The sequence below is a fragment of the Platalea leucorodia genome, assembly GCF_965183815.1.
Source record: "Platalea leucorodia genome assembly, chromosome: 2".
Taxonomy (NCBI): Eukaryota; Metazoa; Chordata; class Aves; order Pelecaniformes; family Threskiornithidae; genus Platalea; species Platalea leucorodia.
In genome coordinates, this window is record NC_138824.1 from 72,850,291 (window position 1) to 72,877,915 (window position 27,625).

The 27,625-nt window shown below is 46.6% G+C and overlaps 3 protein-coding genes across 3 annotated transcripts in view; 2 read left to right on the plus strand and 1 right to left on the minus strand.

The window, feature by feature from the left end:
- GABRB3 (gamma-aminobutyric acid type A receptor subunit beta3) overlaps nucleotides 1-7,601 on the minus strand; it is a gene marked incomplete at both ends in the record, with an annotated part of 193,845 nt that extends 186,244 nt beyond the window's left edge. Inside the window, one exon of the mRNA XM_082330611.1 lies at nucleotides 7,501-7,601. Within this exon, the coding sequence (XP_082186737.1) occupies nucleotides 7,501-7,601 (101 nt within the window). The remainder of the gene's footprint in view (nucleotides 1-7,500) is intronic.
- The window catches only part of GABRA5 (gamma-aminobutyric acid type A receptor subunit alpha5), a gene marked incomplete at both ends in the record, with an annotated part of 55,643 nt that extends 40,917 nt beyond the window's left edge, over nucleotides 1-14,726 (plus strand). Inside the window, 4 exons of the mRNA XM_082330632.1 lie at nucleotides 5,912-6,055; nucleotides 11,704-11,856; nucleotides 13,271-13,482; nucleotides 14,424-14,726. Of these exons, the coding sequence (XP_082186758.1) occupies nucleotides 5,912-6,055; nucleotides 11,704-11,856; nucleotides 13,271-13,482; nucleotides 14,424-14,726 (812 nt within the window). The remainder of the gene's footprint in view (nucleotides 1-5,911; nucleotides 6,056-11,703; nucleotides 11,857-13,270; nucleotides 13,483-14,423) is intronic.
- Nucleotides 14,727-25,063: 10,337 nt separating this feature from the next.
- GABRG3 (gamma-aminobutyric acid type A receptor subunit gamma3) overlaps nucleotides 25,064-27,625 on the plus strand; it is a gene marked incomplete at both ends in the record, with an annotated part of 327,025 nt that continues 324,463 nt past the window's right edge. The window contains one exon of the mRNA XM_082337813.1: nucleotides 25,064-25,116. Within this exon, the coding sequence (XP_082193939.1) occupies nucleotides 25,064-25,116 (53 nt within the window). The remainder of the gene's footprint in view (nucleotides 25,117-27,625) is intronic.

The following is a 27,625-nucleotide window of genomic DNA, read 5'->3' on the forward strand; positions in this document are numbered from 1 at the left end:
ATAAGATAGAAAGATAGATATTTGTATGCGCATTCAGATTGTAATTAGAGCTGCTAAAAAAGCTGCCAAATTATGCACATCTTTCGCAATCAACAGGCTTTGATGGGGATTAGCAATGCTCCCAAGATTAGGCAGTCTGATGATCCTGTGGCATGTACTAAATATCACGATGATAAAGGCTAAGAATGTAACTGCACAATTGTAATGAATAAAACAGAAAACAAGCCAAAAGTCATCTTTCTACAGTATCTCTTTAAGTTAATTCAGCCTCTACCCAGCATAATTCTGAAAGAAAAGTTCCAGCCATGGTTTGTGGATAAACGGTTTGTTTAATTGTGGAATGCAACTCATGCATGCCAGGTGGGCACCTGTACACGCAGATCCCACATTTCACAGGTTGCCTTCACTTAATTATGCAGGTGCTTCTTTTATGGCTTTCTGTGAGGTCTGTCAAAGGGTTTGGGGGGTGTTTTGGAGGATTCTTTTTCCTAAATTATTTTATGCCCTGCCTTGCAGATATGGAAACTTACTGGCAGACATCAGCGTTGATCTTTTTTCATGGGTTATAGCTTCAAAAAATCAGTCCTAGAAATACATCTGGTTCCCACAGACTCAAAGTTTGGACTCAGCCATCTACATTTGGGTTTATTTGACTTAAGGAGCTAAGAAACACTTTTTTTTTCCTTTTTTTTTTTTTCCCCCTGGGGTTTATTCCAATGAGGAGGAGAAAGAAAGGCAAGAAGGGAGAGTGTCTGTCAGTAGCCACAGGCACCACCACTGCCCTGTAGTGGGGGCAGTGGCAGGAGAAGGCTCCCTGTTTGTGGGCTGCTTGTTGAATGTACAGGAGGATGCTGCACTGCTCAGACTGTTTCATTTGCAAATGAAAACAGGGAAAACAGGGCACCCCTCAATGCCAAGGCGAATGGCAGGGATCCTCCAGGTCTTACTAACTGGCTGCTCTGCTTTGTTGGACTTTGTCTTAATGTATTTTCTCCCTTTGGCTGTGGTCACTCCCCTGCCCTGTGTTCACTGGTGTAAGAAAGACCACGTCATGCTTTCCTTGCCAGGCATACAAGAGCAGGAAGAAGGTGGGAGAAGAGCAAGGGAGATCTTTACTGATTTTATATTGTGTGGTGTGTGTTGGATGTTAGAACGTAGAAAAATGGATCTGCCCATCAACAAACAGATATGAGAAGAAATTACTTATTTCATCATTCTGGCAGGTGATAAGCCTGCAGCCATTTATCAAGTGTCCACTAGAAATAAATGTCAGTTGTCATTTTCTCACTTTTAATAATGTTATACCTCTCTGTAATTTTAGCTGTTCATCTCAACTGCTACCTTTTTTCTTTTTTTTTTTTTTCTTTTTTGAAAGAGTGAGCTTAGAAGAGAAAGACTAATTTAATGAGGCTTCCCCCTTTCTTAGGCAAGCCAGCAAAATGATTGAAAGAACACCAAATTAATTATTTGGATTCATAAAAATAGAAGCAGCCCACTTGCTTAAAGTAGAATAAACACCAAGCAGTCTCACTTGGATTTTCAGTGGCTTTGAATTTGAGTTTGCTTTTACAGCAACACCAGCAGTATTCTCCCAGCTTGCTAACCCAAAGTCTCTGCTACATTTTTCTATCAATCACCCTTTGGGAGACTCCTTGTCCCTCCTGTGTGTACCAGGTTGGGGAGGTGAGAGCCTTATTCCCTTATCAGCTGTAAACCTTTCTTATAACTCTAGAAAGCATGAGCTGAAGTTTTTCAGTCCTTCAGCAAGCATGGCTGGTAGGCAACTTACTGGAAGCTTTACTTAAGTGGAGGAAGGTTTTTACACAATTTGGTATGACAGTGAATAATACCAACTCTTCATTAGCACCTGCTCTATCCCAATAGCAAAATAACATTATTCTAGACTACTCCCACACTTTCAGCTTTCAATATGACTGTGCCTAATTATACTGCATGGGTTATCAGCAGCAGAGCTGGAGCTTTTGGTAGTCAAGTTTGGGATTATTGGAGTTTGAGGTTTCTGGAGAGACATGGCAGAACGTTTGAGGTAGAAAGACAACTACCTGCTACACGTACACAGGTTTATCTGCCTGGAGGTTTATCTAGATGACCAGAAAAGAGATGATAAGTGGTTCAGCTGCAACACCAAGGTGCATGGGGTGGCCTTTTCCTGACAGAGCTGTGAGATTCTCTCGAGGGTGCGTATGGACTGAGGGGGTGGCTGTATCTTTTTACATTCACATTCATGTTTTGACATTTTCTCAATTCTTCTTTTTCTCCCAAGGAGGCTTAGACATTCAGAGCCTGGCCCATAGTGAGAAAAGGAGGCACTAAGCCAAAAATCTTACATTACAGCTTTTTAAAATACAGACCATGCTTTCTTACGTTTGCATGGAAAATAGATGAGAATCGTACCATATATGTGATCCTGCATAACAGATTATCTCTAGACTAGGGTAAATTCATATTATTCCTAATGTGAGAGACTTCTTTGGAGGGAGGAAAATCACTGCGGGCTGCATTGGTTTGGGGTGGGCTCCACAGGGACACATCTGTCACCCTACTGTGTCTGAAAGCCCTGGCTGTAACCATCCTGCTCCTGCACAAGAACCTCTTCTAGCTGGGCTGTCCTCCTTTCTCCCATAGATACTCTACTCCTGGCCAAGCAGTGGCACAGTTCTCTGTCTTGTAGCCTCGCAACAGATATTTTCCCATGAGAGAGGACCTGCAGGCTGGAAGTCCTCCTCCCAGGCAGGGACTGGCCTCAAGCTCTGCTCTTGCCTGCCTGAGTGCTCTCTCTTCTCACCAGCTGGCCTGGGGAGGACAGCCTCCCTTCCCTGCCATGGTTTCAAAAGAAAGCATCCTCATGAAGCATTGTTTGAGCATACCCGTGAGATCTGGGTGGAGTTTTGGCACCTTCTGGCCTCTGTCTGAATTACAGATTTTTCTTTTACAGGAGGAGGTGCTGGGCTTCTCCAGGAAAGGAGCCTCCAACCCTGTACCAGTGCATGTGTTTAAGGACCCATTAAAGGCTGCAATTCAAAGCAGAGGCACTGATTTATTTTAGGACCCCCAGGCAGAGCAGAGAACTAAAGCGTCTGACTACTTGTTAAGCCTTACAGGCGTATGTTCCTGTGTCGTCACAATTTCAGTGGCATTTGGTTACAGTGCTCTCACCGGAAAGCATCTAGTCGGGCTGAATTATTGTATATCACTGGCAGAAAACAGGACAAACCCAATTATCCCAGTGCCTGGGATCCTTGCAGTAAGAAGGAACTGCTGAGGTGGGATGCATCTGGATCATCCCAGCAAGAAGTCAATTTTTTTTTTTTTTTTTTGCATAGGAAGTAACATGGGTAAAAATCAAATTCTCTGAATCCCAAGTCTGCCTATACAAATCCAACATTAACTGGGGATATCAGCACATGAACAACATATACTAGATAAGCATTTAAAAAGGAGGCCTTTCTGCAGCACCTTTTTAAATGTACCTATCTCCTCCTACTTACCTTCTCCTGATCTGGCTTCAGAATTATTTACAACATGTTGTGAACTTGTAATCATCTCTGAGGTGAGAAATTAGCTCTAAAAGGAAGGTAAAATTCCATCACTTTTTATGATGCAAATATTTTGAACTAGGGAAGAAATTCCTTCTTAGCCTTTCAAAGTGGATCATGAGATGTAATTACAATAATTTTACTGCATAGATACAAATAAAAGCACATGGAAGGCGTGTGGGCAGTCCTGCATGGCTACATGGCTAACAAGGGATGGAGGATTTGTAGATCCTCAACTTCCAAACCCTGGATCAGCTCCAGCCCTGTCAGATATGTGACAAAAAAGGTCGCATCCCATCATTATCTTTCTAGTGATAGTAGTCCATATTTTTTTTCTCAGAAGGTTATCCACTGTTTAATTACCCCCCTCCCCCAGTTAGGAAATCATGTCCTGTTCGTCATCTGAACCTGCCTGAAACCATATTTCAGGCACTGAAGTTTTCCTTTTGTCAGTAGTACAAGAAATTTAGATTTCTATATGCAAGTACCTATACTCAGCACTTGAGTCATGTCTCAGCTTCTTATCAATAAGCTAAATAAGTTGAGCTCCTTAAGCTTCACATCATGACTTGTTTTCCAGTCCCTGGAGATACTTGTGACCCTCTTTTGAACTCTCTCACCCTCTCTGTCCTCATTATTTCCATATCTTTTCTGAGGTGTGGACAACAATGTATGAATAGCCATAAACAGCCAGACCAAAGGTGTATCTAGCCTAGTGTCCTGCCTCTGGCAGCACTTCCCACAGATGCCACGGGAAGATTAACAGTGAAAACAAGGTGCTGCTTTCTTCCCTGATACCCTCCAGCATCCAAGTGATCTGCAGCTCGTTGTGCCACACACATATGCTCTTAACCTGAACTGGGATCACTTCCCATTTTCTGCTTGATGTTCCTGGTTGTAGGGAGCCAGGGACCGCCTTAGCGTATTTCTTGCCATTGCAGTGCCTCAGAAGCTCATGTCTGTGAAATTTTTTAAGTCCTCCATGGAGCTGCAGCTTTCCAAGACACCTTACTACCTCTAGCAAACAAAACTTGCAGTCTGATGGAGCCAGTACACACAATCCTCCTGCCCTTGACTCTCAAGTCCTTATCTGGAAAGCCACCATGTGTTGCCTCCTGCACAGATTGCATTGAACTAGGATGTGAGCTTTTCCAGAAGGAAATATTCTGCGCCCCCAACTTATAAGTTACAGAGTGCAGAATGTGAGATATTAATATTTGACTTCAGACTGCTTCCAACTCTACATGCTTTTCACCTCCTATTCGGAGAGTAAGCCTTGCCTGCTTTCCAGAGATTTTAGAGCAATGGACTCCAGCCTACTGTAATACACCTGCAGTAATGTAACCTGAAAGCTTTCAATGATCGAGGTGTTTTAAAAAGTGAGAGCTACTTAAATTAAATAAAATATATTTAAATGTATAGTCGGCTCTTGGATTTTTTGAGACTACCTGCAGAGAAGACTTAAAAAATAAAACCAGCATTGACTGTCTTTCTAAAAGAAAACTGAGATTCCCTCATAATAGCATAATTACTCCAGGTGTTAGGGCATTAAAAATAACAGCAACATTATAGAGGAAGGAATGAGTTGGCAGTACTGCCGCCACCTTTATTTCCTACAACTTCCAAATGAATATGAGAGAAATCTTATCACATTCACATCTCCGCGTGTGCAGGTGTTTCCACACCACCACCCGTTCGCTCTGGTACGCCTACCCCCCTCACTCCTGCACTCCTTCGTGCAGTCTCACCCTTGAATCCTGTCTCTGCTCCTCAGTGTCACAGGCACAGGCAGACACAGCCCAGCTGCCTTTATCTACAGCCGTCGCCTGCATGCAAGACCTACCCCCTCATCCACGCGTACATATCCCAAAGTCAGCGCACGCGCACCAGACCCCGCACTTGCACACGGCATCACTTAGTGTTTTGTCCGGGAGAAGGGATGAGACACAGAGGGTCCCCGCTGTCCAAGCACTTAAGGTGCCCGAGTCCTTTTGAGGGGCGATTTCAGCAAAATGCCTTTTGCAGCTTGCTGGGGTTTAGGAGCTTCCAGATAGGTGAGTATGGGTCTGAGCTGCTCTTTCCCAAATTGAGTGGTTGTGGAGGATTATATTTATACCTCCACTGTTCCAGCCTTTGACAAACCATCCCACACATCTGTTATATTAGATGGCTTCAACCTAATATTTTTTGAGCTATGCATATGGGAACACAATTATATAATCTTTATTTGTTTTTCTCTATTCACTCTCACTCCTCCATTCTTCCCTCTCCCCACCATGTATCTTTAAGGATCCGCTAAAATATTACACAGTGTTTTTTACTCATCACCGTCTTTTTCTTCCCCTTGTCAACAGATGCTTACCCCAATTCTGAAGTGATCTATGTGTGGACTAATAGCACCACAACGTCTGTGGTGGTGGCTGAAGACGGTTCACGACTTAACCAGTACCACCTGATGGGACAAACTGTAGGAACTGAAAACATCAGTACCAGTACAGGTAGGGAGAATATTTCCACCCTATGGTTGCTGATCGCAGGAGCAGGAGGGGAGATCCACCAGCTCCAGTTATTTTGCAAGGAGGCTAGGGAGGCATCTATGGGACGTGTGGTGTTGGGGAGATCCTGTGCAGGTTCCTGGCTACTTAGCAAAGGCACTGAAACACTGAGAGGGTTATATACTGGCTGTTCGGTACATCGCAAGGCTGTTGCTGAAGATGCATCCAAGGCCCTGCTATTTAACGGGAGCATTGGAGAAGCTGCATGCAGCTTCTTGGCGACCGCCTTTGCTGAGGCTGCCAGCACTATTGCTGGCTTATTTCCCTGTGGGAGGAACCACCCCGGGAGGCAAACACCACCCACGCATTTGATCCGTTTCAATCATCGCTTTAAAATTATTTGCTTGATGAAACTGCACAGGGGGGAGGGAGTGGAGGGCAGGTGGGGGTTGTGGCTGTGGCATGGCTCTGCAGCGTGTCTGGGGAACCACGTGGCTGGAGAAGAGGTGCAAACCCCGAGGATTCCCATTTCCTCCCGGGCTGCAAGCGGAGGCGCCAGATGTGGCAGCATTAGGGAGGCAAAGAAGCTTTAATCCCAGGCTGGGCACCCACGTGAGCCGTGCCCCCCTGCTTCTTAAGGCTCCCACGCAAGGGCAGCCCTGGGCACGCATTGGCAGGGGGACTCCCGGGGGGGTCGAGGCGGGGACAGGGTTCACGTGGGCTCGGCAGGATGGGGGCTTAACCAGGTTACACAATGCACTCGTCTGGAGAGCATTAGTGGCACCCAGCGTTGAGGCTCCTCAGCCTGGAAGCAAAATAGCCTGCCGTGAAGGGAAGGGGGATTTCCACCACCGCTGGTTGCATGGGGCTTGGGGAGGGGAAAGGGGGCAGCCTGCAGCAACACGGCTGGAAGCAATTCCTGCTGGCAAAGCACAACAGAGTCTTCTGGTGATGCACTGTGTCCTTGGTGAAAAAGGATGGGCTCTGAGCCGAAAGCAGGATTGTAGAGGTCAAGGTGTAGATTGAGTTAGGAACCTGTTACTATCTGCAGGAAATTTAGGAGATTTGGAAACAGGTACACAAACACTCGCATACAAAGTTAGTTGGACTGAAACATGAAGGCGCGTAAAGCTTTCTGCTCAAACTGTCCAAACACAGCAAATAAAGAGGGAGGCAGCTGAGCTTGCCACTTGACTCTCCAAACAGGAGACAAAGTGAGGGAAAGCTTGCCTCGGGTAGCACAGGGGAGCCACCAACCACAACCGCCATCTCCATCCTATAGAGCTTCACCCCCTCCCTTGCCCGTTTCAGGAGACACAAAGCTGTTGCTAAAGCAAAGATACCTAAAGTCAAGAGAAGCATATAGGCAAAGTCAGAGCAGCCACTACTGCAGAAAAAGGATGAGTATGCTATCTCCCATTAAAGAGCAAAGACACTTTTTTCCTTACCAGTTTACCATCATAGCCGCGTTGTTTTCTGCAATGAATGGCAGCTCCCCTCTCGCCTTCATCATTGCCAAGAAAAAGATCCAGAGGATGTACCGGGGCATCTCCTACAAGCTCGTCCTCCTCCTCAGAGCAAGAAAACCATCCAGCCCAGGCACTGAATGCTCCAGCGTGTCAGCTCTGGGCCACTTCCAGTTTGCAGCTTTGCCTATGAAAGCTCCTTGTATTCCTCAGCCCAAGGAAACGGGACTCTTCAGACAAATCCCAAAGTTTCTGCCCAGTAACAACCTCCCTCCTGTATCCTAAGATTTAGGCTAATAAATGCTTGTTTTCCAATGTCAAGATTTTATATTAATGTCCCGGGTTACATCTGGGCTGGCTGGATTCTGATTGCAGGGTGGATCACAAAGAGCAGGGCACAGATTGTAACTGGGGATTAGCAAAATACAAAAATCCGATTTTGCACAGGGAAAGCATCAGTCAGCAATGGATTTTCTGGACTTCATCAAGCTCATAGGAGGCCAGTAATCAGGGTTACTTATGAACGGCCATCTAAGGCATTTCTTCCTTCTATTGAATTGTTGAACGTGAAAAAGAAAAAACAAATAGCTATCGCACAAATCCAAGTGCTTGGATCTTTTGTGGTTTTTTTGACACACAAGTCAAACTACACAGCCCTTGCAGTTGCATAGGCAAAATGTTTGTGTATGTTATAGGACATTTAAGCTCTCCTTTCTAACAGATTTTTTTTTAAATGGAAATGCTGGACCTGCACCAGTCCCTTGGGATTCTGCTGATTTTGTAGGCAAGCTGCTAAGTTTAGCTGTCTTCTCAGAAAAGATATCCTGGCACTCCCAATTCACTAACCAATCTTGAAATTGGGAATATTTTAGCCATGCCACAGAAAATATCTCTGACATGTGCCACCTGTTTGTTTGGTTTTTGTGCTAACATCCCCAAATGTCGTTCCCCCAAAAAAGAGGATATTTGACTACTCACACTGCTTCCAACAAGCCCAACATCTGTTATGTCCTGGTGGTGCAAGTGCTGAAAACAATCAGATACGGGATTTGGGTCCAAGTGGATCTTGCTGCTTTCTGCAAATGGTTGCCCAGTTCTGTTTCCCATACCCAGAATCTCTCATCGCTAACTTAGGATCTGCAGTGCCACAAAACAAAACAAAAACCCACTCTTTTATCTTCTACCAGCTGGAGCCTGAGCTCTGAAATATCCAAAGCCTAAATAATAAAAGAAGCATTCAGCCCTTCATTTTGCACCAAATAATTGTGATTTTTCCTTGAGATGAATCTTTCCCATGCATCACTATGAAAAGGACACAAACATTTCTCAGGGGCCAAAATATTCTGGGTGTCAGTGTGGTCAGGGACTGTGGTGTCACAGACCTAATGTTAGGATCTTGCCAGAACAGTTGTTGATACACCTGAGTCCAGGTATATCCAGTAAACAAACAAGCCTGGGAACTGGCTCATCCTCATTAAAATACTCTATTGAATCCCAGCCTAATGGCAATGGAAGAATGCGTGTAAGATCCTGGAAAATTTGTAAGCATGATCTCCAGAACTCCATCATCTAGATACCAGAAAAATACTGTGGCAGCTTTTAAAGCATAAAAAAACCTAACCTTAAGACCAGCAGCAGCATAGTAGCATAGCTCTGTGAAGAAATGCAATCATTCCTGCTCTAGGGCTTTTCACTAGTGCTAAATTTTTACTAAAACTGTTTTGTGCAGTAATGAGTGGACCCCATCAGGAACAGGATTCTCTTTTAAGTGCTACATAAACCTATAACAAAAATTAGCTGTTGCTCAAGAAAGCTTATGGTCTAAGGATAAACAGTGGCCTTACAGAAGTAAAAGGGAGCTTTGCAACTCCAATAGAGCCAGGATTTTGTTCTATATAAACAAAAGGCCAACTCAGGCAGCTTTTAGCTTTACTTTAAGCAGTGGTCTCAGGGCATTAAAAACCAAGCTGTGGGGTTTTCTTAAGCCCTAAGTCTGCTGGAGGAAGCATTCCTAGTGTAGGCATTTTTGAAAAGGACAGCATGGGAAATCAGAGAAGATATCGGTTGGAGGAAGAGCAAGTACAAAATCAAGGTGATATCATTATTTCAGTGGAGACAAGAGCTTTGATACGTTAAAGAAAATAATAAGGTAAAAATCAGCTGTGGAGGGCCATCAAAATGTAGGCATTCATTGTCTGCATTTACAAAAGGAAAAAAGAAGGATCCTGTTGCTCTGCTGAAGCTGCGTAGATTTTTTTTTATTCCAACTCTGAAAGCATACTGTCAAAATCAATAATGCACATCGTCACTCCTTAGTGCGCAGGGAAACTGTGACTCAAACACATCCCATTGCAGCAGCAACTCAGAAACAGATTACAGGCACATAGACCCTGCTGCTCCTGGTATATTTTATGGGTAATCCACAAACTGAATGCTCCTAAATAAAGAGCAAGTGGGGATCCTCCTGAGACCACAGCATGTTTAGCATCCCTGGTTCAAAATTACACTAAATGGAAGGGAATTAGATGTTGCTTCACAGGGATTTTCTCCCCAGTTTCACAGCATTGCCTGTCCATCTCCACATCCCTCTTCAGGGAACCGTTTCACCAGAAAATCAGACTCCAGAAGAAAGTCATAAAGATTGAGGCAGGCTGTCAGGTAAGGTATTTCTGTGCTATTCCAGTCTTTTTATCTAAAATCCTCAGCACGGACAAGGTCTGTAAACTTCATCCAGGATAATGGAGCTCCTCTAGCATAACGTATCAGTGCAGCTATACCTGCAAAAGCCCTTTCACTGTAGACCTGTTTTCTGCTAATTAGCCATATTGTCACTTAGAAATAATCTGCCAAATCTAACTGCTTAGCAATGCTGGCTGCAGCTCAACTCGGGCTATTCACTCAAGGCAGAATCAGTCTGTTATATATTTTCCTTTTGTGGCTGGTCTACAGAGACTAAGAGTCAAGTCTTGCAACAGAGATTATAGTTATATTTGTTTTCTTCTTGGAGCATATTATATATTTCAGAACAGGCATTACACTGATTCATCAGTACCCAGCTAAATGATACATGCTTTTAAAATAATGTGATATCAGTGTGAGTGGAGATCTGTTAGGGCTTGAAGGGGTTGGTGGTTTTTTATTTTTACATTTTGTTTTTACTCTTATTTCTCCTAGGCAAATAGTAGCCTGTTTTTAGCTAGCAAGATTTTGGCTTTGGGGAGCAGTTACCATCAATGAATAGCCTTCAGTAACAACTATGTGGTTTTACAGGAACAGTCTGAAAGAACCAGTTAAGTTTTGATTTTTTCTGAAACATTAGGGACGGTGACAGCTGGTCTGTTGATTTTGGAGTGCATTTTTTTAGGCTTTTATTGAAATTCAGAGGACCTGACAAAAGCCAGATTAAGGCAATGCTGTGAATTTGGCATATGAAAAAGACATGGAATTTAGCACTGCTGTGGCAGCTTTCAGTGAATTCTCCATACAGGCAGTACAATATTCATTGCACAAGTGAACAAGACATGGCACAATGTCTATCCAGAAACAAATTCCAAGGGCTAAGGTGATCCAAATTCTAGGAAAACTGCATGCACTAGGAGGATTTTTTTTTTCTGGAGAAGCAATATCTGATGGGTTTGGGTACTCAGATCAACAAGACCTCCCAGCACTGACACTGGGACAGGCAGTCCCTAAAGTGCGGTGCAGAACCCATTCTCATTCTTGAAAACTGATGGCTTGGCAGTAACAGTTGCCCTAATGAGGTTAAGTCCTGCTGCTAAATCAGGTTTCTAAGAGTAGATGTCCTTAATCGTTACTCTGATAAGACAGTTTGTAGAACTGAGTCAAAAACAGGCAGGACTTGGGCAGTGCCAGCAACCTGGATTTTTTTAAGCCTGTGAACATCAAGACGTCCCAGGTGCATAAAAGGACCGCAGCTTTTCAGTGCAATAGGAGCAGTCAGTCATTGTCTTCTGCTTTTGGGGACTGAATGTGAAGACTAGCAGGATCTAGCAGCACCTCTGTCTCAAGTCCTGGTTTTCCGCAGCACAGAAATCCAGACATTTTTCATGCAATTAAGAATGGCTGAACGGTATCCTCAAATGCGGGGGTGGAGCTGGCCTGCTTAAGTCCCTAAATCAGTAACCCTCCTTTATTTTACCCACATGCACATTTTTCTCCTTCTAGGCGAATATACTATTATGACAGCCCATTTTCATCTGAAAAGAAAAATTGGTTATTTTGTCATCCAGACGTACCTCCCTTGCATTATGACTGTGATCTTATCGCAAGTGTCGTTTTGGCTAAACAGAGAATCTGTCCCTGCTAGGACTGTCTTTGGTGAGTATCCCACTTTCTCCCAGCACACAGAAAGGAACGATCTGGCTTGTGGAAGTGATTTGCTGTAACAAAACCACAGTGCATTAATGCTTGTTTCTGCTTGAGATGTTCTAGACATTCCCTTGTTCTCTTCCAGTTTAAACTCAAAATCCTTTTAAAAGCACTGCCTGGGTTTTTTTGGTAAAGTTACGACAAAAATTGCTCAAGAATCAATTATATGAAGGTTAAGGACAGAAGACAGAAGAATCAGATTGGTGTGCTTGGTGTTTTTTTTTTTTCCACTCGGGTAAAATACTGGATGGTTTAAAACAAAAAAACATACGTATTATCATATTTAGTGTATACTCTAGCTAAGCATTTGAAACAGATTTCACTTCAAGACATTTTGTTTATTTCTATTTTAAGATGTTTATCTGGGGAAACCATGTAGAGGTTAATTAGTGACAATTATCTCTATTACCACCAAACAAATTAATATGATTTTGCATTTAGAAAACATATTTACTACAGAAGTTGTCATGGAAAAATCCTTCGGGGTTGCTTAAATTACTCAATTTATCACTAGAAGATTGCAGAAAATAAACACAGTCTTAAGTGAAGGTTGATGAAATACAAAATTTTCACTAGATGAAAAATGAGGGGAGCGGGAACAGTTTATTATGTAAAACTTTGTTCAGCTGTTCTTAAGAGAGTCATTCTTCTGTGCAAACCTACCAATATCAGTCGGCAGCTTCAATCAAAAATCAGTTCAGCAAGCTGGATGGGGAGAACACAGGTACCAGCATTGCTTTGCTGACGGGTGGCACCCATTCTAGGTTTACAAAGCTGTAACTGAGAGTTGAATTCTGTCCTATTGGGGGCATCCTTCCACAGATGAAAGTAGTGGCAGCTCTGTCATTTACTGACCTAGGTGAAAGGAGGAGCTGCAGTCAAGGAAATCAATAACAGCCAACAATTTCATACATAAAATCTCCATGTGAGAAAATAAAATCCATAACCCCACTTTTATTGTGCAAGTTACTGCTAAACGGGTTGCTTACTGTTTCTATAATGTACCACTTAATGAGGGACACTCTGTACATACTGTGCATCAATGTACAGGGATAAAATACCAGTAAGGTTTTGGTTTATGTAACAGCTGGGTTTGTGTTACTCTGAAAAATACTTATTTAGATACACTATAACTAGAGATAACCAGAACATCACAGAAGTGAACACCTGAGGGCAGAGGCATGTACTTTTTCTTAGTGAGCAAAGTATCTTACTCTTTTGGACCGTAATATGCAAACACTGACTGACTGCATGTGGCCTTCTTAGGTATTAGGCTGAATTGGGGCCTGCTCATAACTCATTAGGGATCTTGTAAGGGCTACCAAACTGATCTCTGCCTCTTTTGTTTTTTCCTCCTTTCCAGGAGTAACAACAGTCCTCACCATGACCACCTTAAGTATCAGTGCCCGTAACTCTTTGCCAAAAGTGGCCTACGCTACTGCAATGGACTGGTTTATAGCTGTCTGCTATGCCTTCGTATTTTCTGCATTGATTGAATTTGCAACAGTCAACTATTTCACCAAGAGGAGTTGGGCATGGGATGGCAAAAAAGCCCTGGAAGCTGCTAAAATCAAGGTGCTTACCTTACATTTTTTAAATACCTAGAATAAAAAGCCGTTACTCAGCATAGCTCAAATAACTGAATGGACAATTTTCAGCTTCTTCGTGAAAAAGGTATTTAATTACCTCATGACATACTTTCACCTTCCTATAGAGGAATATTTGCAAGGAAATACGCCGCCGCCTTTTCATGGAGATGGTAGACTATCAGTCTCCACCATCTGTATGGAGTGGACTGTTTTCAGAGGGCTATAGGGCATTGAGTGCACGTGGCATGGGATCTCAGTGACCAGACTTCTGATAATAGCAGACAGATACTATGAAATGTATCTCTGAAGAGCACTCCCTATGCGCTCTCCCAAATAAATGACAAAGCTCATGTTGAGCTCTATGAGTCAGGGTCCCACCGCAGTATCCCCAGTAAAAAAAGAGACAAAAGAGCAGTTCTGTGAAAATGCAAACTTTTGAGTATCGCGCTGAAATTAAAATTTTGGAATAGGACTGATTCTTAGCAAATGATCTCCTAGAGAGAGCTTGCAGGCATCCCAAAAGAGCAATACAAAGAGAGGAAGCTAGCAGGGGCAATGAGCCCTTCACCACACTCCTTGCTGCAGCCAGGAGGGTGAGGTTCGTGTCTTGGCAGCTGCTCGTGGGGCAGCAACCTCTGCAGGTGCAGGACCGCGTCGCCCTGACAAAAGGAGCTGCTAATGCACACGCCAGGTGGGATCCGGGTCCAGCCGGCCGGTCTTAGCTTTCTCTGGTGTCAGGGAAAGTTTCACCTGAGTAAGGGCTATAAAATCAGAGCAGAAACAGCTGTTCAGGAGTCAAAGTTGGAATAGCCAACAGGCATTTATTAGCATGATTGATTACAGCACTTAGATTTTTGGGTTAATATCTCAAGAACGTGTTTCCACTTTCTGTTCCTGCGGTCTAACATTTTGTTCTTTACCCTGCAGAAAAAAGAGCGCCAATTGCTGGGAAATAAATCAACTAATACTTACAGCACTGGGAAGATGACCCCTGCACCAAACATGCCAAAGGACTCAGGCCCATCTGTCATCTCAAACACTGCACCTGCTCCAGTGAAGTCTGCAGAAGAAAAGCCTGCTGAAAGCAAAAAGACTTACAACAGCATCAGTAAGATTGACAAAATGTCCCGGATAATTTTTCCAGTGCTGTTTGGAACTTTTAACTTAGTTTACTGGGCCACATATTTGAATAGGGAGCCTGTTATTAAAGGTGCCAATTCTCCAAAATAAACTGAAGGACTCTAAAGCCACATGTGAGCCATACTTACAAAGCAGATGCTACCAAGGAAAATTTGAGATCCAGATGACTTTCTACATTTGGGCAATATTCTTCAGGAAGTTTTTTGCATGTTTAATAATATGTACAAATAATATTGCCTTGATTGTTTCTACATGTAACCTCAGATGTTTTGGAGACAATTCTATTACTTACAGCAACAGATCTTTATAAAAGATCAGAAGACATTGAACATGGCTTCTTTGCTGCTGAGTATCTTGCGTTGATAGTTTACAAATAAAATAAGTTATATTTTTTAACTGTTAAAGTGTACTACATATCGTGGTTTTTATACTTCAGATGTACAGTCATACAAATGTAGGCTTAACCTATATTTTACAGAAGAGCTCCACTATTGTCATCTGATAGGTTACTGAGTAACGCCAGTTGTAAATGTGCCAAATTACTAAGTGTAGGGCTATGTTTGAGCACCTTTACTGGTTATAGGTAGTGCATTACTCCACAGATAAAACTGCTCACCCAATTTTCATTAGAAGTTAATACAATGCAGTAAATCCTAATGGGGCAATGCTGATTTTCACTGCTTGAGCCTCTAGCTTGCAGTGAAATAACATAGGGAGTAGGATGCTATTTGTGTAAATAAAGGTGGTGGAATTTTGCCCTTAAAAGAAAATATGAAGGTTTTTTTGATTTTGCATTCCAAGGAATTTTCTCGAATGATTCTCAGTATTTATTCCAAAAATTAGAGATATATTGCATGAAATTAACATAGATTAGGAACATACTTGTGCAAATAAAACTTTTAACTACAGCAGTAGACATTTTTGTTAGGGTAAAGTAAATGATGTTTGGATGTTTTCCCAAGAAGAAGATTGTGTTATATTACCAGAGATTAACAGTGAAGAATTACAGTAATTCTGAAAGAATTATTACTTGTTTCCCATAGTGAAAACCAATCAGCCAACACTAAGAAGTGTGATCAGTAAAAAAGATGTGCTTCATGACAGCAAGGTGTTTCAGTGACAATATTGACAGAAAGGTCTTTGTACTGTCCATCTGAAACTTTTCTATCAAACGCCTTGCTGCTGCCAATGTGTTTTGCTTTCACAATGAATGAGAAAATGCAATCTGAGTTTTCAGCTCTTTCCTCCTTGGCATCTTTTCTTTGTTCCAGAAGCTTTTGTAATTTAATCTGAATGTTTAAATAAAAAATGCATTCAACATTTGATTGCAAAATGTCATTCTTTTACTGGTTATCCTTTTAGAGAGACTAAAAAATCACCACAAGAGCTGGAAGAATTAATTGGAAAGCACGTATACAAGCACTCGATCACATCTGTGTGCATGACGCATCCTCACTGTTGCCCAGGAAGGTACATATTGAGTGAAGACAGTGAATCGGGGTGTTTCAGAATTAAGTGTTATCTTGCTATGGAGCATCAGACCCATGTTCTGTTTGGGACAGAGAGGAGAGTCCATGCTTCACTTTGAGGTGAGGGTCTGGTCCGGGACTGGGGAGCTGTCTGGGCTTCTTGTGTGTCTTCTCTTCATCCCCTTCATTCCTAAACATTGCCAAGAAAAAAATCTCACACAGCTATTCCTTTTTGCAGCTTTTCTTTTGGTGTTGTGGAATTAGAAATTTGCAAGTTCTCAGTGGCCACAGAGAAGGCACAGGACTGAGCGGGTGACTGGAAGCTGATAAAGAGGTGCAAGGGAGGGGCATGCCTATCTATTAGTTACAGTGCTATCCTGAGCCAAGGTGAGGATTTGGATCTCTGTTTTCATGTAGGCTTCCCAGGTGGCTTTGAGCAGCCACACACCTCCTTGTTCGTCATTTCTTTGTTTTTAAAAGTGGGATAATGGTATCTGAATGCAATGAATCTGGCCCTTTGGGGATCGAAAACAGTGAAAAATTGCAGAGCCTATTGGGAGGCAAAGTCCCATGGCTATTTCTTTTCTTGCATGCAGGTTATTCCCACCAAAAGGTGGGAGCCAACAAGACCTCATGTTTTCTCGGTGAAGAGCACATAGCTTTGCCCAGTCCAACAGGGATGCGGTGCAGTGAAGTGCACACGCATTGTACTGAGTGTCCCCAGTGATTCACTCACTGAGCACCTCTTAAACAGCTAAAAACACCTGGGGACTGGGCAGAGGTGCACAGATCTTTCTGCATATGCAAGACAGACCTTCTCAGTTGCAGCCTCTTCTACCTCTTCCTATGGCCATGGAGATGTACGATGAACGCAGTGCTAGGCTCCTGGAGGCTGAATATCCAGTCAAGGGGAGGTGAGCCCAACACACTGTCAGGGCTAGCAAACATAACAGTTCCTCTTAGTCAGGATGTGCACACCTGGGGAACTTTTCTAGTAACCATTTGGTATAGGTGCTCATTCCTGCCATGGCCAGGCAAAGTGACCATGAAATGAGTAGCATGGTAGGGTCTTACTGTTAGTCACTGAGGGAGACTGCCTGCAGATGAGTGTTTGCTCTCTGCCCTCAAATCTTTTCCTGTGGTTGATGATGATAAGGCCTGCCATTGACACTCATGGCAGATGGATGTGTGTTGGGTAACACATCTGGACAAGGCTTCTTGCTAGGAATCAATTTACTAACAGCTTGCTATTTCTACTCTCACCAGAATAACAGATGAGATGTAACTCTTGCAACATCAGTGACATAGCATAATGCATCAAACTAATCTTGCTCAAGCAGGTGTCTGAGGATGATGGGTGGACTGACGAGGACCCATCAGGACATAGTCCACGTGATGACTTGCCTTTTTTTTGACCACATGATAGCATGCTGCCATGCTGTTGGCACATGCTACCACGTTTTTGGCGGGTATGTGTCAGTACCTGTAAGCTCAATTCTCTTCCCAACCATTCTCGTGGCCTACAGATGGCACAGGCTCAAACTTCTTTATCACACATTTTTATTTATGATAATATTTGCAATTGGAAAAGGCACACTGGATTCTGTTCAATAAGGATATTCCTTAACGCTTCTTCCCCTCAGATACCAAACGTTCCAGTTACATGAAAAACATGCTGGTTTTGGTTTTGTTTTTTTCCCACAGAAAGATTAGGTAGTTATAGGGTTTTAAAATAAAAACAGTTATTGACCAATGATGTACCAAACATTAAGGAACTAATGGGACAGTCACTGACTAAGGCCAGGTTCTGTGGGTTCAAGTTCAATCTGGAGCGTGGGACTTTGGCACAAATCTCTAAATAGATTGAAAGTATATCAGGATCCTGAGACACTGATTGCTAGAGGAGTACTTGGGAGAAATATCATATATACATGCCCTGCTCCTCTTCCCAAAAATCATCTGCTTCTGGCCACTTTCAGAGGAAGGATACTGTGCTGTCCAGACTTTTTTCCTGACCCCATACAGCTACTCAGCAAATGTTCTTCTGCAGGAGAAGGCTGGAGCGCAGGAATGCCTAGTCAGACCCTAGGCTACCGAGCATTTGTGAAAGTGGCACCAGAGTGCTTCTGGGACAATATGGAAGCTGTATTTACCACACTGCTGAATACTATGAGCAACCTGTGAACCTCCAGAGCGCACCATGCATGGTAAAAGGATGTCTGAATACACATGAATCTCAAAACAAGAAAGAGAAATAATCACAAGAAGTTGCTTTACACTTCCCTCAAACTTCCACAAAAAGTCATCAGTGTGAGGCTTTTCCCTACATGGACAAGAAACTCAGAACCACTTTTACAGCATCATCTCCAGAGCTGTTCTGTCTGCCTCAGAGGGTTTTCTGTGCTTGTTTTATTTGCTTACACTCAAGTATGACTCTTACCCTGAATGGCTCAGCATCATTTTCTGGTCTCCATTGCAGGACTCAGTGCCAGGGCCTCTAAATCTGACCAATTTTACTTACATGGAGAGTCTCCTTGTCTTCACTGAGTATGGAACTACCTGCAAACAGTGGAGTCGCACGGTCACAGGATCAGGCTCTTTGCTTTATTTTGGTAAACAGTTTATTGGAGTTTATCTATTTGATGTGTAGAAGACCTGATAATTACCTGCCAAAGGCATATGGCACCACAGACATGTTTTACATAAATCACTTCCAGTTATATTGACTGTTGCTTTGTCTTTGAAGGTAGAGGCAGAAACTAATGATTAGAGCTCATTCTGTTATCGTGGATATGCTAAACCAGGTTGAAGTTTCCTGAATAAACTGTCTATCTTATGTTTCTTGGAGAATCCCACGCACTCCTAATCCTCGCTGAGAACTGCAACGACAGAAGAAGCAGCAGCCACCTCACAGCGTGTGCTCCTGCCTGAACAGTAGGTGTTGTCCTATAGTTTGGGAGATGCTTCAATAAGCCGATCGATTCCAGGCTAGAATACTTAAATGCCACTGCCTCGCACTACACAACACCTAACAATTTAAATCTCTCTGCAGTTAGTGGAACTGTTTGTGTGGGAGACCATTACTCATTGATGGCATCTGAACTGTGGGAGATGGGAGCATTTCCCAGATTCTGGCTCAAAGTAAACACCTTGGCTTTGTCCTGCTTGGCTGGGGCGGTATCTGGATGTGCATCAATCTCCTCTCGTTTCCCCTGGAAGGAGCCTGGGCCTTCAGGAGTGGGGTGAGCTGTGTCGCTGTCCCCAGTATGGGTGAGCTGGGACTCTGCGGGGCACATCTACTTCACAGCTTAGTCATGGCCAAAGAGAGTAATAAATAGGAATTGCTTCTCATTGTGTTTTTCCTGTATGCTTTCATGAAAAAAAGAGTTGAAAAGTGAATTACAACAATTCAGCATGGAGAGTAAGTGTGTGCAGTTCTACTGCCAAATTTCCTCACTTGCGCCCATTAAGAATAAAAGAACAAGTCAAATACAATGGCAAAGGTTTTTATTTCTGATATTTGAGCTATGCCAGCTTACTCCAAGGATGAATTTAGGCAACAATGTATTTTCTACAGCTTAGCCCTCTTCTGTTATCTCGAATTGCGTTCTGCTTTTTTCTAAATGGAATATGCCCTCTATGGAATAACTGAACATATTTGTACAAAACTGAGAAAGAAATGATTTTATGAAATAATCTTGTCTTTCAAAAATTCTTGCTGAACGTATAAATTAAACTTTCAAGAAAACTGAATGAAACTGCTTTGCTATTCAGTTTATGCAGACAAGATGAATGTAGCACTTGCACAGCTATTTGTTTTTTAAATCTGGAGATAAAGTTCTTTGTAATAAGGATATATTTCCCCTAACACCCTTCCTCCTCAGATTGGAATTGACACTGAAATGTTCAGAGGACCCTAAATTATTCTAAAGGAGTGTTTGATCAAATGGCTTGAATTCTTATGTTGTTATGTCACTTCAATATGGCCATCGCATAGTGACAGTCTCAGATGACACCCTCACCTTACCAATTTTGCATCTTCCACTATTTTGTTATGGGCATTTGTTCAATTTTGAGAAAGACAGAAAGAATGGAAGTCAGATTTTATGAAGCCTGAAGGACTTCTGAAGGAGCTTCCTAGGATTACCACTAATTTAGACTCGAGCATGTGTCCCATTCTGTGCTGCATTATTTGCCTTTTCATTGCTGTCCTCAAAAGCAATTACCACTTCTCACAGTCATCATGTCTTAAAAGTTGCTATTTAAATTGGCCCTGGCGAAAAACAAAGTGAAAAGGAAATTAAGAATGTTGATTGAAGATACCAACTCATTTCAGTTAGAGGAATTTGAAGAGTTTTTGAGAAATACCGATAGATTGCAATGCACTGGACCAACAGTGATAAGTTGCATATGTAGGTGGGAAAAATTGATGTACTACACATAGGACAAAAAAATACCACATAACTTGTCACCATATATAATAACAAACACTGGAATCAGCCACCCACAGCAACCTTGGCCTCAGTGGATCTGGGCTCAGTTCTTCATTCACTGCAGGCTGGTGTTACTGACATCCTCAGAGCAACTGCTCAGGGGTCGTCAGGCCCCAGAGGTCCAGGCCTGCCTGCCTGCGATGCCCGTGCTTCTGCAAGCAAAGCTGCTGAAGAGCTGCGGCACGGCAGCATCAGGAGGGATTTTCCATATCCTGCTTGTGGGCCAAAGAGAGTGGTGAGCCCCATGCTGAAGGACAGAGCTGAGGGCACACAGAAAGTGTCTCTGAGGTTCAACTTCCTACCTCAAGGCAGATTTAATTATTTGTACAAAGCAGAGTGCTCCCAGGGGGAGCGACAGAGACCTTCAGCCAGAATAAACTGGCTCTAGGCTCTAATAAATCTCTAATAAGCCTCCAGCTGCAGGACTCCAGGAGCTGCAGGAGACAGGTTTCGGGCCCTTTCCTGTTTGTCTCAGAGCAGCCCCAGTTCCCTCCTGTGCTGCTCGTGGTGTAGGTGTCAGCCTCAGTCACTGGGATGCCAGGAAAGCCACCAGTGAGGACTCTCCTTCAACATTTAATCACAGAAAAGTTGAGGTGCCCAATTTCAAGAACCTGTTCAGTGCTAGAAAGGGAGCACCCAGTTCTAGCAAGTGAGACACTTGATCTGTGAGCCCCATTCCCTCCCTCTGCATTTCCCTTTTAGGTATGGTAACTAGCTCCCCGCACAGCTGCTTTCAGAGGCTCTTTCTTCCCCTCTGCACAAGAAATACCACAAACGTATCCCTTTGGTGTCCCTGAGGTTGAAATGATAGTTGTCCACTGTGAAAATGCAGTGAAAGGTAAGTTAAAATGTGGATCCGTTTTATTGCGCTAGAGAATACAAACATTTTGGTATTATTACAGGGTGTGATAAAATGTTCTTTTGTTAAAGCATGTGCCAGGTAATCATGATCCTTACCTGAATACACGATTTGAAAAGGCTCAGCAAAGGCAGAGCGTGTGCTTGAAAGTAAGAGAAAAGTATGCGAGTATGAAGAAAAGCACGCGAGTATGAAGAAAAGAGGAAATGTAGGCATGACCGAGGGATGAGGTATAATAAAGGGTGGTGCTGAAGAATTCCTTTGGCATTAACACATAGCCCACCGAGGACAACAGAAAGAAAATCTTAAGCATTACATTTTCTTTTTCTTTGCAGCCTGAGGAGAAGGAGGCAATAATTAGTGAACCATAAAGCTCCACTCGAGCCTTGGGGCTTGCTGTCCCGCTGCAAGGGCAGGGAGGAGCAGTCAGCCTACCGCTGCGAGGGTTTTCCCGGCGGGCTGGATGGCTCGATGACTGCATACAGCACCGGTCACCGAACGGGGTAACCGAGCGCTCTGCCGCTGGCCGGAGGCGGGGGCACACAACCCTGTCCCGTCCCGTCCCGTCCCGCCGCGCTTCCCGCAGCCGCCGCCAGAGGACCCCGCCGCCGCGGCAGGAGGCGGCGAGGGCGGGGCGCGGCTGGCGGGCGGGGGAAGCGGCGGAGCGGCGCCGGGCGGAGCCGCCGCTGCGGGGAAGCCACCCCCGGCCGGCAGCGGAGGGGGCCGGGGGTCCCCGCGGCGCAGGGCTGCCGAGCGCCCGGCTCCCCGGCCGGGGAGGCGGCGCTGGACCCGGGCTCGCCATCGCTCTTTGCAGATCGCCGCCGGTGTGTCTCTCTCCCCCGGGTGTTTTCCCCACGGTGCCATCCGGCCTCCTTACGCCGCCCACCCGGGCGGTGGCAGGGGGGGAGGCGGCCCCTGCCCCTGCCGCGGCCCGGCCGCCCCAGCCGCTGCCGGCAGAGCCCCCCGGCCGGGCGGCCGCAGCCCGCTCCGCCCGGGACCGCGGCGGCCGCCGCTGCAGCATCTCCCCGGCAGCTTCCTCTGCCGCGCTCGGCGGCAGGGGCGCCGCGGACGGGTTAGGCTTTTATTTATTAGACTTGAGTGTGTGTGAATACACGCACTTTGATATATGTGGCCAGCGCGGGGGCAGCAGGCGATGGCGAAACCCCTCTTTGTTCGCAGGGCGCTTCCCGTCCTTGCTCTCCAAACGCGCGGGCGTTGCGAGCCGGGACGCGGGTACCGCGACCCCGGAGCCCCGAGTGATGTTTCCGTAAGCACCAGCCTTCAGGAAACCTTCGGGTGCCCGAAAACGTTCCCGGCCGCAGCGAGCAGCGGTGCCGGCGGCAGCGCGGAGCCCGGTGCCGCCGGGCCGGCACCGGCGGGAGCTTCTCTCGTAGCCGAGAGGCGGCGGCTCCCCCCGCTCGCCCCGTCCCGCCTCCCGCACGCCCCGCAGCGCCGGGGTTTCTGCAAACTTCCCACCGGCGGCCCGGCGTGCTGCTTAACCGGCCGGCGCCTGAAGAATGGCGCGCCTTCACACAGCTGTTTCTGGTGAAATCCAGGCAACCCCCGAGCTCCCGCCGTCCCGTCCCGTCCCGTCCCGTCCCGTCCCGTCCCTCCCCTCCCCTCCCCTTCCCTTCCCTTCCCTTCCCTTCCCTTCCCTTCCCTTCCCTTCGATGTTCCAGCCCTTATTTTCTCAAGCCAGCAGGCGGTCTGGAGTCCACCTGCATTTCTCTGCTGGCGACGGAAAAGAGCACAAGTCTTGTAGCAAGTGATTATTAGCAATTCACAGTAACTGCAATTAGCCAAAGTCAACACGAAAGAACTGCTGTATAATCTAGTAAAGAGACGTTCAGGTTGAAAAAAACCTAAAGTGCATGACTGGGAATTAATTGCCTGGCTCACAGCGGATTTTCCCTAAGCTGCCTCGTTCCTTCAATAAATAACTTCGGGAACAGAAGTGTCTCTAGCCAGCTCTTCTAGGCATCATGTAGGAGTTATTCTAAAAGCAAGACTGCATCTTCCAGCAGAACCTTTTTTTTTTTTTTTTTAATGTCATAATTAAAAACGACTCCCCCAGAACTTGGAAATTATGTCTAAGGGAGGAGGGAGCAAAGGTTTGTGCTTCCGAGATTTCTGAGCACAGTAAAACGGTCACCCATTGTACCGCTAGCAGGGTTTTTTGTTTCCAGATTACCGTCATGTAAGTGAAATTTTGTCATTTCCGATTCTGAAAGCAAAGGGGAATATTCTCATTACTCTGACGCCTGGTGCAAAGCTCCACGCACCTGGAGAATTGAAGTCGATAAAAATCACACCTGTGCCGTTCTTAGTGGAGTAGAAAGACACACGATGTCCAGACCCAAACTATTTTTGCCCTGAATACAGTTGGCTGCCGTCACATTTCCGAGTTCTCACAGCAGAAAATCCTCATTTGTTCTAAAGTTCCCAATATGCACATAAATCCGTGTCGCCCGGTCTACTGCATTTCCCTCTCTGTGTACACATTCTATAGGCGTACCTTATGCATATATATGCGTATCCATGCATTCGTACAGAGCACGCAAACTTCTACACACATACAGCCGGATACAGAGCCCTACACACGCACGCTGCGCTGTGTATGTTTGCCTGGCTGTCTGCGGAAGACTGTACTGTAGGTCCCTCTCTGTAGCCGCACCGATTACATGCGTCCGCGTCTGTCTGTACATCGGGATGCCCGTGGCTCCGATCACCCCGAGACCAGACGCAGCGCCGACCCCTCTCCCTCCGTCTGAAGAGAGCACCTCCAGGGCCCCATTCGGCAAGTGAGCGCGGGGTTTGGGGCCGGGGGCGCCCCCCAAAACAGCGGAGCCGCCCCCTCGGGGGCATCGGGCTGGTGATGGTGGGAAGAAATCCCCGCTGCCGGCGAGTTTGCTGCTCCCCCTCTCCCGTGTGCGCGCCCGCCGGGGCGGGGGCAGCGTTCAGTTCCCGGCTCTCCCTCCCGCGCCGGCGAGGCGGGTACCTGTTGGGCAGGGAGCGGGAACGAGCTGCTCCCCGATGCGGGGCGGCCCCCGGCAGCGCTCCGGGGCTGGCCGCCGGCCAGGCGCTCCGCGGGGCGGGGGCCGAGGTGCGCCCCTTCCCCCCCGCCCCAGCCCCAGCCGCAGCCCGCCCTCCGCCCGGCCCGGCCCGGCCCGGCGGGGCCCGGGCTCCGCCGCGCTGTGCACAGCCCGGGGGGCACGGCCAGCGCCAGCCGGGGGAGCGGGAGGGGCCGCGCCGCGGCTGCTGGCAACTGATTGCCGGGAAGGGGGAAGCGCCGCAGCCCGGTGCCCGCTGAACACCTGTCAGACCGCGGAGCCTGATTTATACCTGGCCCTGGCAGCCGCTCCGCTGAGGATTCCCCCTCGTCCCACTCCTTCTTCTTCTTCTTTTTTTTTTTTTTTCTTCCTTTTCGCCTCCCCCCTCCCTTCCCGGAGCGGTGTGAAAGGGGGTATTTTCTTCAGGGTATAAAGCTGAGAGTACAGAGGAAGAGAGGCGGAGAGCTTCACCTCATTGCCTCGCTCTCCCTTTGAAGATCCTGCAACGTTGCCTTCATCCTGCCGCACCCCTCACCTGGCCGGCGCTGCCCAGATCATGTCCGCTAAGCTCCTGCCGGTTTTCTTCCTCCTCTCGGTGTTTCACGCCTGGTAAGTCTGCACTCCCCTCGCCTCCCCGCACCCCCTCTCCGCTCCCCTCGCACCGGGGCTTGCGGGCTGCAGTCCCGCTCGCCGGAGTTTGCAAAATACTCGGCGCCCGGCAAGGACAGCGGGCTCTTCCCCCGCCTCCCCCGCCCCGTGCCGGGGCTTCATTCCCAAGCGCGGCGTCCCCCGCTCCCTCCCCGGGACCCGCCGGGCTCCCCGGCCGGCTGCAGCCCCGCTGCCGGAGCTGCCGGCGCGGCGGCCCCGCCGCTGTCCCTCCCGGCCGCGCCTGGAGCCGGAGGTCGCCCGCGAGGGCTCTGTCCCGAGCCGGCCCGGCAGAAAGTTTTCCCGCTCCGGCGGCTGCCGGGGCCCGGCACCCGGCGGGACGGCGCCCGGCGCTGTCCGGGCTCCCCTCCAGGCGCGGGGCGGCCGGCAGCCCCGGCTTCCCTCCGCGCCCCGCGTCCGGGGCGCCGCGGACGGGGCCGGCGTGAGGAGGGAGAGGGCAGCCGCGGGAAGCGTGAGCCCTGCGGCCGGGGCCAGCTGGGGGTGACGGCGGTGCCCTGGTGCCTGGGGGGCGCCGGCAGCGGCTGCCCTAAACCGCCTCGCCTGGCGGGCGTTAACTGCCGCGGAGGGGCCCGGGAGGGGCGCGTGTGGCGGGCCGGGCCGGGCACCCCCAGAACCCGCCTCAGGGGCGGGGAAGGGTCTCCCCGGCGGCGCTCCTGTAGCGGCGGGCGGTGAGGGACCAGAGGGGGCCAGCCGACAGCTGCAGCCGTCACCTTTTGGACCAGGCTCGCCTTCGGTCCCGGTGGTTGTCCAGGGTACTGGGAAGGGCCCCAGCCGCATAACCCAGCCAAAGGTGTCACCTCAGCGTCCCCCACAGGATCCGCCACAAACCGGGCTGCAGGTGTGCTCAGAGGCCCTTCCCTTCCCTTCCCTATTTATTAACCGTGTTCTCCTTCTCGGTAGCCTGCCCCACACCCGAGTGGCATTTCTCTCCCAAACCCTCACAGGAACTAAAGGCTTCTTCAGGCCAGCCCCCAAGAGCAAGTCCTGGGCACACGTGTTGCAGGAAATAAATCCTTTCCCCACAACTTCTCAGGGTTTTCCAGCCTTCCTCCTTTGCAGTTTGTGCACTGCCTCCTCTCTCACAGGATCTAAACTAGTGGCCCCTGAGGGGGCTGGGGAAGGTGTGCAGCCCTTCTTCCTCCCCAGTTTGAGAAAGGCCTGCCATTATCCCGTGCTTGTTTCTGTGGGTAGCAGGAATGTGCTGGGAATTTGGCAGTCATCAGTAAGGCTACAGGTGAAAATGCAACCTCAGGTGCCTTCAAGTTGCCTAATTGTGTAGAGGCAAGCAAGGGAAGGGAAATAACAAACTCTTAAGGAGGAAAACAAAACACCTTGCAAATACGTATCTAGTGTATTAATCTGGTTCACTGTGAAACCTCTCACACCCCCAGTCTTAATCTAGAAGGTGGGTAGGAATTTACATTGCCTGGAGGTACTTTCTAGGAAACAAGCTGCTAGAGTGAGGGAATTTAAAAGGTCTGTCAGAGCTTAGACTCTTCCTAGTGACTGGTTTTAAAGAAGCAGCTCCTTGAAATGGGAATCTTGATCCTACCTGAACTCAGTTCTCACTTCCACGTGCAGTCTGAATGGCTCCAGTAAAGTTGTGGTGGGTGCAGCAGAAAAAGACCTATGATTTGTTCTCCTTTCCTATTGGCAATTCAGCACGACTGCAGCGTTTCAGCTGTGAAATATCAACCACGTATGTTTGGAGACGGTGCCTCCTCTGAGAATGGTTCTGTAACTGCAGTATTAAAACACAGGGCTTGTCATGAATCTGAGGGAGGGAAAAAAAAAACAAAACCAAAAAATCCTCTTGGGGTTTTTTAATGCTCATTGCGTGAATTAGACAAAAAAGATCAAGTTTTTAAAAAATACAACTCACTAACAGAGAAGGAATGCTCGTCTATTCGAAATTTCCCCTAAGTTTTCTCTACTTTTGCAACTTGGTTATATGATCTCTCTCTGTAGAAAGTCCTCAAGGGCTAGGTTTCACAATTATTTTTATATAGAAATCGTACCTAGAGCACTCACAATTTGTGAGGCCATGTTAAGTGATTCATGGCTGATCCTTAGAGGCGTATTGGCTGTAGAGCAGGTTCAATTAAAAGTTTCATTAAATGCTTGAATGGTGATCTACAAGCAATGTTGAGGGTTGATGATGCTCTGTGATTAAATTTTTATACTTTTGTTCAATTTTTTTTCTGTTACTATAGAATGTCTATCAAGTCTTCTGGACATCTGAGATATTTTTAAAAGACACTAGTGTCATTATGGAGAGGAGAGGGAGAGAGAGAGAGAGAGAGAAAGGAGGTTGCTCTGATGCACGTAGCACATCCCATGAATAAGCAAGGCTTGTGCCTCTGATTCTCCGTTGCTTTGCACCTTGCATAATTATTGACATTTTTGTAAAAACGTTGCGAAATGATATCGTATCACCAGGGCAATTGCAGGT